The following is a 16842-nucleotide window of genomic DNA, read 5'->3' as shown; positions in this document are numbered from 1 at the left end:
TTGACCAACTAAATAACCATCTAAGCCAGAGCATACCACCATCAATCATCCATACTCATAATTATTTTGATCTGTCTACCCACAGTTGCTCTTCCAATTATTAGTAGTCTGTTAAGTAAAAATAGTGATCAATGATCATAATCAACAATTTGCAGTCCATGAGCAGCATGTGCTCACAGGCCCTGTAATGGCCTAACCTCTCTAGAAGGTCTGCCTTCCAAAAGGAAGCCCATACGAAAAATGGGGTGGGACCACTGCAGGGATTGTGAGTTTACACTTGCTCACTTAGGCACTGTGTTCACTCAGTTCTTCTGCTTCTCCCATTCAGTTACCAAGGAAAGGGTTAGGGGCTAGCAGTAAGGCGTCAAGGTCCCCCCTGGGGGGGGACGGACGGACGGGAAGGGAAAGAGGGAGGAATGGAGGTCTGTGCCAGCTCTGCTCTGTTCTTAGTAGCCCGTGTTTAGGAACCTTTGTTTTCAGTTTTTATTTTATTTTTCTTTGGAATTTATCAATGGTTTTTCTAACGAAATTGGAAGGAAATCAGTGGAAAATGCCAAATTCTTTTCCACTGATTTTTCTCCCATTTTGTTTGATATCATAAACGCTGGTAAATTCCAAGGAAAAAAAAAACTGAAAATGAAGGTCCCTATGTGCTGAAGAGATGCCTACAAGGGTGCTTGCTAATGCTAATTTTAGGATGGCTATGAAAGTTTCTCCCATTTTATGGTTCTCAGAAAATAAGAATGCTTAAAGCCACTAGCTGTAGAGAAACTTTTTTTTTATTAAAATGCTATAAAATAATATATATCTTAGACATTAAATAAAAAGGTACCTTATGGAGAGGCAGAGTGCCATGCAAGACACTAGCATAAACTCCTTCTCAAATGATTTTACTGGTAACACAACTAATGTTGGGGTTGGGCTTGTCTGCAATTTTTTTTAGCTTTGTGCAAAGAACCTATCAGCCTCTTCACAGTGGGACCCTAGGGTTGTCAGCTGGCCCCACTGCAGGCTGGGAGATGTAGTCCTGCTTTTTTTTTTTTTTAAGAGAAATCAGAACTACAAATCCATGCATGCAGCAGGGTTAAACGAGGACTGGATCGACTTATATCTGGAAAAAAACAGATTCATTTGGTGATCCTGGAAGCCCCACTTTTGAATTTGGGCAGGCAGATCAAACATAAATGTAGAGATAGATCCAAGCATTATGAAAACGCTGTTTACCACATAGGGATGGTGATTTTCAGATGGCACACATTGGGCAAAAGTCTTTAGGTACTGTTTTCCCATGGACTGATGCAGATAAGTCTGCTTTGACATTTATGAATTTTCCTGAACCCTGCATATACTTATGGAGTTTTGGCCTGGCCAGCTTAAAAAGATTGACTGCTTTGAAATGCTCTCCTAAATATATATACAGTAGCAAGATATACTGTGATGCACCCTGAGGAGAAAAGTTGTTTTCTTCATAATTCATCAGCTTGAAGCTTGCTGGAAAGCCACTGCTGCATTCGTCATAGTACCTGAACCCTTGCTGAGCCTGTGTACCCTGACGAAAAGAAAGAAAATTGCTCATAGAAGCTTTCTTCTTTATGCATTTTAACAAGGAATTGTGGAAGCAAATTCTTGTGCATCAATCACTGCTGGACCTCTGAGTGATCGTCACCTTTATTCCTTTTGGGGAAACATCCCACAGTGCTCACTGCAGAAGTTGTAGCTTGGCCAAGTTTATTTTTGTGTGGTTTTTTTTCCTTCTTGAAGTCAAGAGACGTGTCCAAAAGGTGCCCTGGTTCACAACTGTGCAAGAAAACTAATGGGCTAGCTTTATTTTTGTGTCCTACTTGTTTAGTTCTTATTTTTCACCTTTTGAATACTGCATGCATGTCAGTTCCATTGCATTTTTTATTGGTATTGCTGTTTTGTCACTGTTACATATGAAAAGAAGAATTTTCAGGGGGTTTTCCTAAATGTTACTTCACTGAAGGCTGAGAGCAAACCGTGACTGAAACTTGTTTGTTTTTCTTTTTCCTTCCTGACTGTTAGGAAAGTCGTACACCATGATGGGGAAAGATGATTCCATGCAGAACCTGGGAATAATCCCCTGTGCTATCTCATGGCTCTTTAAGTTGATCAATGAACGGAAAGAAAAGACAGGGGCCCGCTTCTCAGTCCGAGTTTCAGCAGTGGAAGTATGGGGAAGAGAAGAGAACCTGAAGGATTTGCTGTCTGAGGTAGCTACTGGCAGCCTTCAGGATGGCCAGTCCCCAGGTGTCTATCTTTGTGAGGACCCAATCTGTGGAATGCAGGTAAACACTTGGGGTGGATTCTAAAGCTTTCTGATGAAAACTAGCTTGTGATATAAGAAACCTACTATCTGACGTTCTTGGATTTTAATTCCGTGTAACGAGGGGGCTGGTTTTCAAAGGTATTTGCACAGGTAAAACGATGTGCCTGAAAATCGCCCTTATCAAAGGCAGCTAAAATTACATGTAGTCTCCGTAGCGTGCGTTGCACGAAAAAGATACATTCCTGCGGGCTCATTTTGGTTAGGGGAGGAAAACCGCTTGTGTACACTTGATTTATAAAAGTATGCATGGTGTTTTGCCCCCTTCCCACCACTGTCTGCTTAAATAGATGCAAAGCACGCAAGTTTAATGATTTTTAAAGAGAAACAAGATTTGTAGTTTGACTTTGAAAATGTGCATAAAGTATGCACATTAGAACCACCCGCATAGTTTGCAACCTCATGGGCTATCAGAAAAAGGCCTTTTCGTTCCTTTGCCTTGGGAGGACTGAATAAACACTTTTAAATGCTCGAAGTAATTAGATTCAGGAATAACAACCGGAAACAGTTTTTCCATGGAATGTGTAGTGAATGCTTAGAATGTCCTCCTGGAATAAGTGGTGGAAGCTAAAACTGTAACAGACTTCAGAAGGTTATGGGATAAGCACAGGATCCTTACTTGCAAAAAACAAACAGTGGAAGCATGAACAAATGGCACCACAAGCTGAGGGGTAACCTGCATAGAAGCTGGTTATGAACCTAACAGTCTACACTTCCCAGAAAAATGCATGAAGTGATCATGGTTAAATCCCAAACTTCAGTGAGCATGAGGAAGCCAGATGTTTTGGGCAATGGTTTTGCTAGTTTTAGTAGATGTAATTGGCAACAGTAGGCAGAGATGAATCAACCTTGATACCAGGAAATGGAGGCTGCACCTGGGTATTGGATTCAGTGTTGGTCTTGTAAAAATCATAGAGAAAGAGGATAAGGCTTGAAATGGTATACTAGAGAAGGTAGAGGAGATCAGAATTTTAACAGATTTTGGGGATGCTTGGGACTGTAATAGTAGGAAAGGGATGGAAAGTTCAGGTAAAAGACATGCTGTTGGGTTGAGTATGGGAATTTATATGCTTATCTACTCAAAGCAGAAGAATTGCAATTGGGCAGACTGGTCCCATAGATCTGTATGTATATCGACCCAACTCACCACTGCGGGCTGCCTTGAGTAATTAAGTGGGTGAAACATCCTTGAACCCTGAAGTACAAGCTCATCCACCCACCCCCTGATTTCCTGAGCAATAGAGGAATTGATATCACAAGTCTTGATTCCATCATTTCATCTATTTCAGTGGGGAATGATGGTTTAGTGGTGAAGCCTCAATTTCCTGTTATTGAGGTTTCTTCATTTCTGCTGCCTATTGTTTCCTTAACTGGTTTGGAAAGGATTCATTGTTCCAATCCTGAAAATGTTTGAACTCCCCAGCCCTTAGATGGGGCTATGATGGATTTATCTAATGAACATGGAAACATTTCTCTTAAAGATATGTTGAGAATTGTTTCACTTATAGAGACTACAGTTTCTATTTCTGTGTCTCAGTTATGTCAGTTCTCCACTGAGTTGATTGAGGTGGACAATAGACAGGGATATGTTTAGTCTAATCTTGCTTTTTAATCTGGAGTAATATCTAATATACAATTATCGATAGCTTCAAGAATTAAGGACAATTTGAGTCTACATTACAAGTGTGAAGTTCTTCAGAGTAGATTAAGACTCTGCACTTGCTGAACTTCCTAAAACGTAGTTGTCTGGTATTATTTAAAAAAATATGCAATTGAGGATCTGCAATTTTTTTCTGATAAATCTTTTTTCTTTCTACTTGCTACTAACTGCATGATAAAAAGAGAGTATCAGGCTCTGTAGAACATAAGAACAAAAGACATTTATTTATTTATTTATTTATTTATTGGTTTTTATATACCGCCGCTCATCAGAGATATCGCGTCGGTGTACAGAGAACAAAAACATACGCCAGAGCGTTATATATGGAACAAGAATAATAGTTTAAATCTTATACAAAGCAACTAATACAAATTAAATCTTATATAAAGCAGCTATTAAAACAGAGCTATAACTTAAAACATATTTCTTGCATGGTATACTGGGTCAGACCAAGGGTCCATCAAGCCCAGGTTTCTGTTTCCAACAGTGGCCAATCCAAGTCACAAGTACCTGGCAAGCACCCAAATGTTAAATAGATCTCAAGCTACTATTTCTTATTGATTAATAGTAGTTTATGGATTTTTCCTCTAGGAACTTATCCAAACCTTTTTTAAACCAGTTACACTAACTGCTTTAACCACATCCTCTGGCAATGAATTCCAGAGCTTAAATATGCATTGAGTGAAAAAGAATTTTCTCCAATTTGTTTTAAATGAGCTACTTGCTAACTTCATGGAGTGCCCCTACTCATTTTATTGTCTGAGAGAGTAAATAACCAATTTATATAAACCTGTTCAAGTCCTTTCATGATTTTGTAGACCCCTCAGCCATCTCTTCTCCAAGCTGAACAGCCCTAACCTCTTTAGCATTTCCTCATAGGGCTTCCGTTCCATCCCCTTTATCATTTTGGTCACCTTTCTCTGTATGTTCTCCAATGCAACTATATCTTTTTTGAGATGCGTCGACCAGAATTGCACATAGTATTCAAGGTGCGGTCTCTCCATGTAGCATTACAGATGCATTATGACATGCACTGTTTTATTCGCCATTCCCTTTCTAATAATTCCTAACATTTTGTTTGCTTTTTTGATTGCCATAGCACACTGAGTCAACGATTTCAATGTATTATCCATTATAGCGCCTAGATCTCTTTCCTGGGTGGTAACTCCTAATATTGAATATAACATCGTGTAATTGTAGCAAAGATTATTTTTCCCTATATGCATCACCTTGCACTTGTCCACATTAAATTTCATCTGCCATTTGGACCCCCAATCTTCCAGCCTCACAAGGTCTTCCTGCAGTTTATCACAATCCGCTTGAGATTTAACTACTCTGCATAATTTTGTGTCATCTGCAAATTTGATCACCTCACTCATTGTACCCCTTTCCAGATCATTTATAAATATATTAAAAAGCACGGTCCAAGTACAGATCCCGGAGGCACTCCACTGTTTACCTTTTTCCACTGTAAAAACTGACCATTTAATCCTTGTAATCCACAAAAGGATATTGCCTCCTATCCCATGACTTTTTAGTTTTCTTAGAAGCCTCTCTTGAGGGACTTTGTTAGAATCCTTCTGAAGGCTTTTTTTTTCCTAGTTCCGATCTTTCTCTTTTCCGCCAGACATCAAATGAGAATATTACAACTAGATCAATGTTGGTGGTTTCTTTTGTTTCAGCTAGCGATAAAGAGATTTTCTTTCAACAATATTTTAAAAATATAGGGTCTTTATTTTGTGGACATACAGTGCAGGTGTTTCCTGATGTCTCTAGGTAAACACAAGTGAAAAGGAAAATGTTTCTCTAGCTGCAACTTTGGATACTATCAATGTAATGAGGTTTAGTTCAGTTTTAATGAGTATTTTATTTATTTATTTAAAAGGATTTACATCCTGCTTTTACAAGGGTGAAAGCAGGTTACAAGAGTATTTATAATATATATTCTTTGAGGTGAATTTTAAAAACCCAGCGCGCCAAAGCCAGGAGATATGTGCAGAAGTTGGACAAGCGAGCGCATTGTAGATTTTAAAAGGTGCCAGCATATCTGTGTATCTCCCGGTACACACACAAGTTAAAAGTTCAGAAAAAGGGGTGGGGCATGGTGGGGGCTGGGTGGGGGCATATCAGGGGAAGGCCAAGAGATATGCGCGTAAATACTTATGCTCACAGGTGCATGGCGGGGGTCCCCTGCCGCGAAACTTTACTACTGCTATGGATGGCGTGAAACTTTACTACTGCTATGGATGGCGTGACTAGCCAAAAAACTCTAGGCTAGTCAGTGGGGTTTTAAGGGTTGGGACTAACAGGGGGAAAGGGAGGCTAATAAATTAGGGGGGTTTGGAAGTGCTATCCCTAAACTGGGCGAACTGGGAACGAACTGGGGAAACAAGGTACGGCATTGGCGTACATCCCTTATAAAATTCCCCCCACTTATGCGGTAGACACAGCATTTGCATGCATATGTGCATGACTATTTAAAATTCTGAACATACACAATATGAATATCCTGCGTATATACATATTTATGTTCAGTATTTTCCTGTAGATTTTGGATTAATCCACTACATACATACTCAGGAACTTCATATTGTGTATGTTCAGTATTTTCCTGTAGATTTTGGATTTTCGCATCACCTTATTTAAAATTCTGCGTATATGCACATTCAGCCTATTTTATACCATCCATGCATATATGTGCACATGTTATAAAATGACCATGTCCTTTGGCGCAAGCCGGCATATGCACATACGTGTGTGCCCGTGTGGCTAAAGTTACCTTCTAATCTTTTGTTTTTTCCCTGAGTTTCCTGGTTTTGTATCATACTTTGATTAAAACTTAATAAACTTTACATAAATAAAAAAATCAGCTACCATTTAGATGACAGCTCCTCAGTTTCGCTGGGTCCTCCTGAAATTCTTCACAGTCTGCCTGTGTTTCCATGACTTGAATATTTTTGTGTTATCTGCAAATTGTATCTCCTCACTCATTGCTTTCTTTTCAGATCATTAACAAATAAGTTAAACAACACTGATCTCTGGGGCACTCCACTATTTACCGCACTCCATTAGGAACATATGAACATGCCATACTGGGTCAGACCTGGGTCAGACCATACTGGGTCAGACCTGGGTCTAACTGTGGTCAATCCAGTCTACAAGAACCTGGCAAGTACCCAAAAACTAAGTATATCCGATGCTACTGATGCTAGTAATAACCAGTAGCTATTTTCTAAGTCAACTTAATTAATAGCAGGTAATAGACTTCTCCTCCAAGAACTTATCCAATCCTTTTTTAAACCCAGCTACACTAACTGCACTAACCACATCCCCTGGCAACAAATTCCAGAGTTTAATTGTGCATTGCGTGAAAAAGAACTTTCGTCGATTAGTTTTAAATGTGCCACATGCTAACTTCATGGAGTGCCCCCTAGTCCTTCTATTATCCGAAAGAGTAAATAATCGATTCATATTTACCCATTCTAGATCTCTCATGATTTTAAACACCTCTATCATATCCCCCCCTCAGCCATCTCTTCTCCAAGCTGAACAGTTCTAACCTCTTTAGTCTTTCTTCATAGGGGAGCTGTTCCATCCCCTTTATCATTTTGGTTGCCCTTCTCTGTACCTTCTCCATTGCAACTATATCTTTTTTTAGATGCAGCAACCAGAATTGTACACAGTATTCAAGGTGAGGTTTCACCATGGAGCGATATAGAGACATTATGACATTTTGTGTTTTATTCACCATTCCCTTTCTAATGCTTTTTTGACTGCTGCAGCACATTGAACTGACGATTTCAATGTGTTATCCACTATGACGCCTAGATCTCTTTCTTTGATGGTAGCTCCTAATATAGAACCTAACATTGTGTAACTATAGCATGGGTTATTTTTCCCTATATGCATCACCTTGCACTTATCCACATTAAATTTCATCTGCCAATTTTCAAGTCTCACAAGGTCTTCCTGCAATTTATCACAATTCGCTTGTGATTTAATTACTCTGAATAATTTTGTATCATCTGCAAATTTGATTACCTTCCTCATCGTATTCCTTTCCAGATCATTTATAAATATATTGAAAAGCACGGGTCCAAGTACCGATCCCTGAAGCACTCCACTGTTTACCCTTTTCCACTGAGAATATTGTCCATTTAATCCTACTGTTTCCTCTCTTTTAGCCAGTTTGTAATCTACGAAAGGACATCGCCACCTATCCCATGACTTTTACTTTTCCTAGAAGCCTCTCATGAGAAACTTTGTCAAATGCCTTCTGAAAATCCAAAAACACTACATCTACCGGTTCACTTTTATCTACATGTTTATTAACCCCTTCAAAAAAGTGAAGCAGATTTGTGAGGCAAGACTTGCCTTGAGTAAAGCCATGCTAACTTTGTTCCATTAAACCATGTCTTTCTATATGTTCTGTGATTTTGATATTTAGAACACTTTCCACTATTTTTCCTAGCACTGAAGTCAGGCTAACTGGTCTGTAGTTTCCTGGATTGCTCTTGGAGCCCTTTTTATATATTGGCGTTACATTAGCCACCCTCAAGTCATCAGGTAAATTGGATGATTTTAATGATAGGTTACAAAGTTTTACTAATAGATGTGAAATTTCATTTTTTAGTTCCTTCAGATGGTATACATCCCTTCCTGGGATGTATACCATCTGGTCAAGGTGATTTACTACTCTTCAGTTTGTCAATGAGACCTTCCACATTTTCTAGATTCACCATGATTTGGTTTAGTCCATCTGAATCATTACCCATGAAAACCTTCTCTGGAACAGGTATCTCCCCAACATCCTCTTCAGTAAACACCGAAGCAAAGAAATTGTTTAATCTTTCTGCGATGGTCTTATCTTGTTTAAGTGCCCCTTTAACCTCTCGATCATCTAACAGTCCACACTCCCTTGCAGGTTTTTACTGTGAATTTTTGCCTCTGTGGCCAACTTCTTTTCAAATTCTCTCTTAGCCTGTCTTATCAATGTCTTACATTTAACTTGCCAGCACTTATGCTTTATCCTTTTTCTTCTGTTTGATCCTTCTTCCAATTTTTGAATGAAGATCTTTGGGCTAAAATAGCCTCTTTTACCTCACAACCATGCACATACATACATACATTTATTTATTTATACATACCAACATTTAGTCAGATCAGTTTACAGTCAGGTATTGTAGGTATTTCCCTATCCTCAGAGGGCTTGTAATCTAAGTTTGTACCTGAGGCAATGGAGGAGTGACAGCAGGACTCGAACCCTCGTCTCCTGGTTCATAGCCCATTGCTCTAACCACTAGGCTATTCCTCCTCCCTTGATTATACCTGCTTAATTATACCTTCAAAAAATTCTAGAGATTAGTGAGACGATTTCCCTTTGCTAAATCCTTGCAGGGGGCAGGATTCATATGCCCAGTAATTCAGCTCTTAACAATAACCTCCGCCATTTTGATCAGCACAGATGTCAGGGTCACCCCTCGATTTCTTCTTAAAAATTGTAGTCCTGAGGATAGATTACACTATGATCCAGATTTATATTTGTGACTAAAGCATGGAGAAATTAGAGTAATTTTCAAAGGCATTTCTCTATGTAAAACAATGCTTTATCTGGGGGAATGATCTGTTATACAGTTGCCCACCTGATATTCAGGTAAATCTGTGCACATATATGTATCCACAGTGAGTGGAGGCATCCCTGCGGTGGGGCTGGGAAGGGAATTTGTACTTATGTTCATGGTTTTGCATTTTCAAATACATGTATGTAAAATTTCTCAAAAAATTCATGTACACATAATAGCAGGCGTAATGGTGTGTTGATAGTTTTGGTGGTAGAATTTTCAATGCAAATGTACATATGTTAATTTGTTTTGAAAATTGGTGTAATATATGTGCAAATTTGGCATCAAATTTATGCAAGCTATTATAAAACTAACCCCAATGAGTGTAAAAAGCCTGCAAGTGAGTTTGCTTGCACAGTTTTGAAAGTATATCTTTTCCCTAAGACTTTTATGTTCCTGGAAATAAAAATATTTCATAGGAAATATCTTGCCTACAGAAAATACTGCAAAAAGTACTGTGGAATTTATGCCCCAAAATGCAAAACATCAGAATTTGTAAAGGCTCTGTAGAACGTTTTATAGAAGTGATTTCTTGATCAAAGGTGTTCAGAGACTTGTCTGTGTCCAAAGTTATAAATCTGTTAGATACAAAAAGTGGAATGAGCTTTTAAAGATTGCCAGACGTTCAGAGGTCCAAATTAAAAACAGTATCTGGCTACGCCATTGAATATAGCTAGATAATTTTATCCAGCTAACTTTAGACCTGCTCAGTAGAAGGTCTAACTTATCTGGCTAATTTAGGGGTGGATTTATCAAGATGCGGTAAGTACCGCATGCGATAGCAAAAGGGGTGTATTTTATGCTAATATGGCATTTATTGCAATTTGCACTAATTACCTGTGTGAAGAGCTAAGTTAGTGCAATTTGTGATACCATTTTCAGATTCTGTGATAAGTGCCAGACCTGTTGTATTTCCTTCATTCAACCACAAGGGGACCATTGTTAATGGTCCTAGACACATGGGGGGGGGAAGGGGAGAGAGGGAGAGAGAGAGAAAGAGAGAGAGAGACTGGCCATAATATCATTGCCCATAGGTAGGTATTTGTATCCCTATGGTAGGCCCACCTAGTAACTCGAGGTGGGGTTTAGGTAAGAGTGTAGGGGGTTAGGGGCCACTTTGACATTCTACGTGACACCTACGAACAGAACAGTGGTCTCTTGTGAAGATTTGCTGGCCTTTGGAGTGAGGAAACTCACTCCAAGATGAGATTTGGGCAAGGTTCTCTCAACCTAGCTTGATGGACTCTCTACCTGGGTAACATCAAGCTAGGTTGAGAGAACATTGGCCAAATCTCATCTTGGAGTGAGTTTCCTCACTTCGAAGGCCAGCAAATCTTCACAAGAGACCACTGTTCTGTTCGTAGGTGTCACGTAGCATGTCAAAGTGGCCCCTAACCCCCTACACTCTTACCTAAACCCCACCTCGAGTTACTAGGTGGGCCTACCATAGGGATACAAATACCTACCTATGGGCCATGATATTATGGCCAGTCTCTCTCTCTCTGTCTCTCTCTCTCTCTGTCTCTCTCTCTCTCTCTCTCATAGGACTTACAGGAGACATGGCAATGAAACCTTAGCTAACACAATCCAAAGAGGCATAGTTAAAATTGGCATTATGGCTGTGCAATAGCTCTTGACAGGCTAGCCCACACTCCTCCTATTTGCATCACACCATACAATATGGTGTGATCACATGTGTTAATGGGGTTTTTCACATGCAAAAATGCCTTATTGCATTTTGATAAATGACCCCCCTAGCCAGATAAGAGTGAATATCTTCATTTATCTCTAAGTTAGCTGGATAAGTAGCCATGGCCCAGAATGCACTGTCCTGTCCAACACTTAGCTGGATAACTATTTAGCTGATGAATAGTTATCTGGCTAAGTGGGAACCATTGAATGCATCCAAATATTTAAACGCTGCCCCTTAGCTGGATAAATCTAAACTTATCTGGCTAAGTGGCACTGAATATCGGCCCCTTAGTCTTGATGTTGAAAATCTCCTGCCCCCTTCAGCCCCACCCACCACCATCACCATAAGATGTCAGAATTTACCCACCTAAAAGAGAAATGAATTTTCAAACTGTTAGACACTAAGGGGTCGATTTTAAGACCCACACGCGTGCATCCATGCGCATGTTATAAAATCCGATAGCTGCACATACATGCGCGCTGGATTTTAAAATCCTTGTGCGAATGTGTGGGCAGCCCATGACTCGCGCACAGGGCGTGAAATTTTATAACCTATGCTTGGCAACGTGATTGGCTGGTTCCTAGTTCCCTCCCTATTTCCATTCGATGAAATAGATTCATAGAAGACAGCAAAAGATTAAATAAATTGAAATTGAACCCAATGCACAATAAAGCTTTGGAATTTGTTGCCAGAGGATGTGGTTAGTGCAGTTAGTGTAGCTGGGTTCAAAAAAGGTTTTAATGGGTTCTTGGAGGAGAAGTCCATTAATGGCTATTAATCAAGTTTATTTACGGAATAGCCACTGTTATTAATTGCATCAGTGGCATGGGACCTTCTTGGTGTTTGGGTAATTGCCAGGTTCTTGTGGCCTGGTTTGGCCTCTGTTGGAAACAGGATGCTGGGCTTGATGGACCCTTGGTCTGAACCAGCATGACAATTTCTTATGTTCTTATGAAGTCAATAAGAAGCTCGTAGACGAAGCATGGGAGAAAGCCACAGCAGCCATGGAACAGAGAGACGGGAACTTAAAAAGCACTCATGTATGATTCAAAAAAGTTGATATGAAAGTGTTGCATGTAAATACCTTTACACAGAAAACGGTTTCCTTAAGGAGAATGAAGACTAACAATTCAGACTGTAAAAAAAGGAAGAGTTATTTGTGAGAGGGCAAGCTGGTGGCAGATAAAACCACGAATGAAAGGAGAGAAACTTACTTTAAAGAGATTTGCAATGGCAGCAATTCCTCCAGCAATAATCTAAAAAATGTGCCAAAGAGGTCCAAGGTTTAGGACGAGATAAAGAGAAGTAGTGTGCCAAACTCACTCACATGACTTGTCAACGACCAATCCAAAGAGAGTGATGAATGGAGAAGGAGCAAAAGATATATTTTGAGGAGGGGGGACCAAAGGCACCTGACCAATTACAGTAGAACGGGGGGGAGGGGGAGCAGCGAAGGAGGGAAGGGAAAAGGGAAAAGGATGGGGGAAAGAGAGGGGGAGAGAGGGGGAAGGAGGGGGGAAAGGGTAAAGGAGATGAACTAAACGACAACTGGGCAGAACAGGAGCACTCAAAGAACTGCAAGATGAAAGGGTGGGTGGTACCCATTAAAAGAAAGACCATCATTGAATCTCCTGATTAAGACCTTTGGGGGGCTAAGAAATTTAATTCAAAAATCCACCGTTTGTGTTTTTTTTTGCTTCCTCCCTTTTTTTCCCCAGTCTCCCCTTCCCCCTCCCCACCCCTTTTTTTTTTTGCTTCCCCCATAGTTCAAACGTTGTTCCTTTATTGTACTGTTTCTGTATGCAGTTCCCACAGCATTGCGTTGCTGGGTTGGCCCAGGAATTATACACTGTGTTCTATCGCTGCTTGGTATTCTCTAGTGATCCTCTATTTTTATATTAGATTTGAAACATTTTAATATTTTCTGTGCCTGCCTTCTGTTCAATACTGTTTTCATTTGCAGATGTGAGTACCCACCGCCGGTACCCCCGATGCAGCCTTGGTGCGAAACACGGCTGTGTTGGGGTTCTTATCTCTAATAAGTGTACATTGTAAAACTAGATTTTCTCCTGTAGGCCTAATAGAGTTGTAGATTCATGTATTGAACAGCCACGCTTATGTGCCATACATCTCTTTGGTTTGATATTTATCTGTATGTGTGTGTTGTTTACTCTGCATTGGTGGTGTGTATTGTCTAAAATAGCATATACATGAATACAAGCTACTTATATGCTAATTTTATATATGTAATTGCTTTGAAAATTAACTCATATGTGCATATAAATTTACATAGCAGCAATCACATTTTAATTCACAATTTAAAGGTGCATCTTAGGACCATATTTTACATAAGAAACACTAACAAAAACTCTACATTACTTATGTACTCACTGCCTTTATTTTATGTCATCCACTTTGGGCCAACCTTTAGGGAAATGGGGAATATCAAATGCATATAAATAAATGGGATGAGTGAGGAGACTGGGGAGAGGCAGTTCAGGGGCTGCATGCAGACTCAGGGTGCCCAATTCATCCATGGGAGAAGGGAAGGTATCTCTTTCTCCTAAGTGGCGTGGAATGTGGCAGGGTGACCTAACCCTAAGGAGAAAAAGAGGATTTGTCCGGGTCAACTCAGCCATCAGTGAGTAACTGTGGAAACCTGAAGGATTTTCTAAAAATCCTTGGGAGGTCTGAAGACTAAAAGGCCTGTTTGAGAGCTTGAAGGGATTTAGACAACATAAGAACGGTGTCTGCCAAGGTGATTTTTTTTTAAACTCTTTATTTAACAACTTTATTTTTGGCATACAATATACATATAAAAAGACATTGTTCTCAAACAGAACAGTTTTGGCAAATATAAAGCATTACCTGGCCAAGTAGTTCAACAGTAAGTATAAAATAATAAACAAAGGTAGATTTTAAAAGCCTTGTGTGTACAAAAACGGCCACAAATCTGCGTTAGTGGGCCGTGCAGGAACTACACGAATTTTAAATAGCTGGGAAGGGCACGCGTACATCATATAAGTAAATAAATTACCGGTAAATCATGGAGAGAAATGATAAGTGACTTTGCCCACTCTCTTCTTAACAAGCCTAGCCAACAAAGGGGGTCATTTATCAAAATCGCTAAGGCATTTTCGCATGCGTTAAGGGCTTATCGCATGCGATAGCACCATATCGTATGGTGCGATGCAAATTTGGAAAACAGGAGGGAGTGGGCTGGATTTGCCTGTCTGCGAAGAGCTATCACACAGACTTAATGCTGATTTTAACTACATCTTTTTGATTAGCATTAAGCTGTGCAATAGCTGCCGTGACATTGCCTTTCATGATGTCCCCCGCAAGGCCTATTTTAGGTGAATTGAAGCTCTTGGAGAGAGAGAGAGAGAGAGAGACACACTAGCCATAATGTCATCTCCCTAGATAGGTATTTGTATCCCTGTGGTAGGCCCACCTAGTAACTCGAGGTGAGGGTTAGGTATGAGTGTAGGGGGTTAGGGGCCACTTTGACATTGAAAGCTTGATGGACTCTCTACCTGGGTAACATCAAGCTAGATGGAGAGAACATTGCCCAAATCTCATCTTGGAGTGAGTTTCCTCACTCCGAAGGTCATTAACTCTTCACAAGAGACCACTGTTCTGTTCGTACGTCTCACTTTCAATGTCAAAGTGGCCCCTAACCCCCTACACTAATACCTAACCCTCACCTCGAGTTACTAGGTGGGCCTCCCATAGGGATACAAATACCTCTCTCTCTCTCTCTCATTCCCCAGTGGTTGTATGCAGGAAATTTGTATGCAGGAAATACAACAGGTCTGGCACATTCTGATAATATTATCACAATTTGCACTAATTTAGCTCTTCGCATAGGTAATTAGTGCAAATTGTGATAAACTGAATATTGGCATAAACCATGCCTCTTTTGCTATCGCATGCCCTAACTAAATCCCCCCCCCTACCTTATTTCGAGGAGTTACGCCTGTCTCTGGCAGACATAACTTGCGCACACCGCTGGCTCCCTGCCCCGGCACAGGCCGTTGTGCCAGAGCACTCGGCCCCGCCCCCGGACCGCCATCACGCCTCCAGGACTGCCCTCGGACTGACGGCACGCCCCCGGACACGCCCCCAGCCAGCCCCTTATTCGAAGTCCCGGGACTTACGGGCATCCCGAGGCTTGCGCGCGCCGCCGAGCCTATGCAAGATAGGCTCGGCGCACGCAGGGGGAGGCAGGGATAGGTTTTCGGGGGCATGTCGTCGGTCCGAGGGCAGTCCCGGAGGCATGATGGCGGTTCGCAACCCTTTGAAAATTTACCCTTTAGTGTATTAATGATTGAAGAACAACGAGGGATGTTAAGTACTACAAGAGAAGAAACTAATAGGAGAAGTAGTATATAAGTACAATTAAAGAAAACATCATGAAAAAATTATTTGTTATAATCCCTGAGGAAGCCTAAGGTGGGCGAAACAAATAGAATCCTATAGTGTTGGACATTTGGATTTGCGGGTTTTAAGAATGTGGTGTGAATGGTGTATGTGTGAATGAGATATGGGGAGGTATTTTTAAATCATGTGTTTGTATATAATAATGTATACAATAAGTTATACCAAACGAGACAAAAGTATAAAATGTACTTGTACCTAAAACACAACATGGAAATCCAAATCACCTGTGTAGATCTTAGTTCTTCCTTGATCTGCTGAGATGGTTTAACCTGTTGTGTACTGTATGAAATACAGCTTTCCTATCATGTACATAAACAATTGAAACTCTATTGTATGTGTATGTTTGTGTGAAACTATTACACAGAAACACATGGAGATTCTCTACATTGTTCAAATGGCAGGTTTCCCATGAGCCAACCTGTTGTGAAATAAATCCCAACTTTCATCTTTAATTTTAAAAATTAAGATATAAATAGAATAAGAAACAGAAAAGCTTGATATTCCTTAAGAACATAAGATGTGCCATACTGGGTTAGACCAAAGGTTTCCAACAGGCCACAAGTACCTGGCAGGATCACAAGGGGTAGATAGATTCTATGTTGCGTATTCCATGGAGATAAGCAGTGGATTTCTGCAATTCCACCTTAGTAATGGTTTGGTTTATGGGCTTTTCCGATAGGAACTTCTCCAAACCTTTTTAAAATGCAGCTACACTTAACTTTCACCACATCCTCAGGCAATGAATTCCAGAGCTTAATTATGTGTTAAGTAAAAAAAATATTTTGTTTTTTAAGTTTTAAATGTATCACCTAGTAACTTCATTGTGTGTTCCCTAATCTTTGTACTGTTTGAAAGAGTAAACAATCGATTAATGTTTACTCGTTCCACTCCACTTATTACTTTATAGACCTCTATCATAACTCCCTTCAGCCGTCTCATCTCCATGCTGAAGAGTCCTAACCTCTTTAGCCTTTCCTCATAGGAGAATTGTTCCAGCTGCTTTTTCATTTTGGTTGCACGTCTCTATACCTTTTCTAAATTTGCTATATCTTTTTAGAGATGTGATGACCAGAACTGCACA

General features: G+C 40.2%; 1 protein-coding gene across 1 annotated transcript in view; it reads left to right on the top strand.

Moving 5' to 3' along the window:
* KIF26B (kinesin family member 26B) overlaps nt 1-16842 on the top strand; it is a 905724-nt gene that overhangs the window by 686549 nt on the left and 202333 nt on the right. The window contains 1 exon segment of the mRNA XM_029593952.1: nt 2044-2306. Within this exon segment, the coding sequence (XP_029449812.1) occupies nt 2044-2306 (263 nt within the window).

The sequence above is a fragment of the Rhinatrema bivittatum genome, chromosome 3, assembly GCF_901001135.1.
Source record: "Rhinatrema bivittatum chromosome 3, aRhiBiv1.1, whole genome shotgun sequence".
NCBI classification, from domain to species: domain Eukaryota; kingdom Metazoa; phylum Chordata; class Amphibia; order Gymnophiona; family Rhinatrematidae; genus Rhinatrema; species Rhinatrema bivittatum.
Note: the sequence above shows the minus strand (reverse complement) of the source record. Positions and strands in the feature narration are given on the sequence as shown.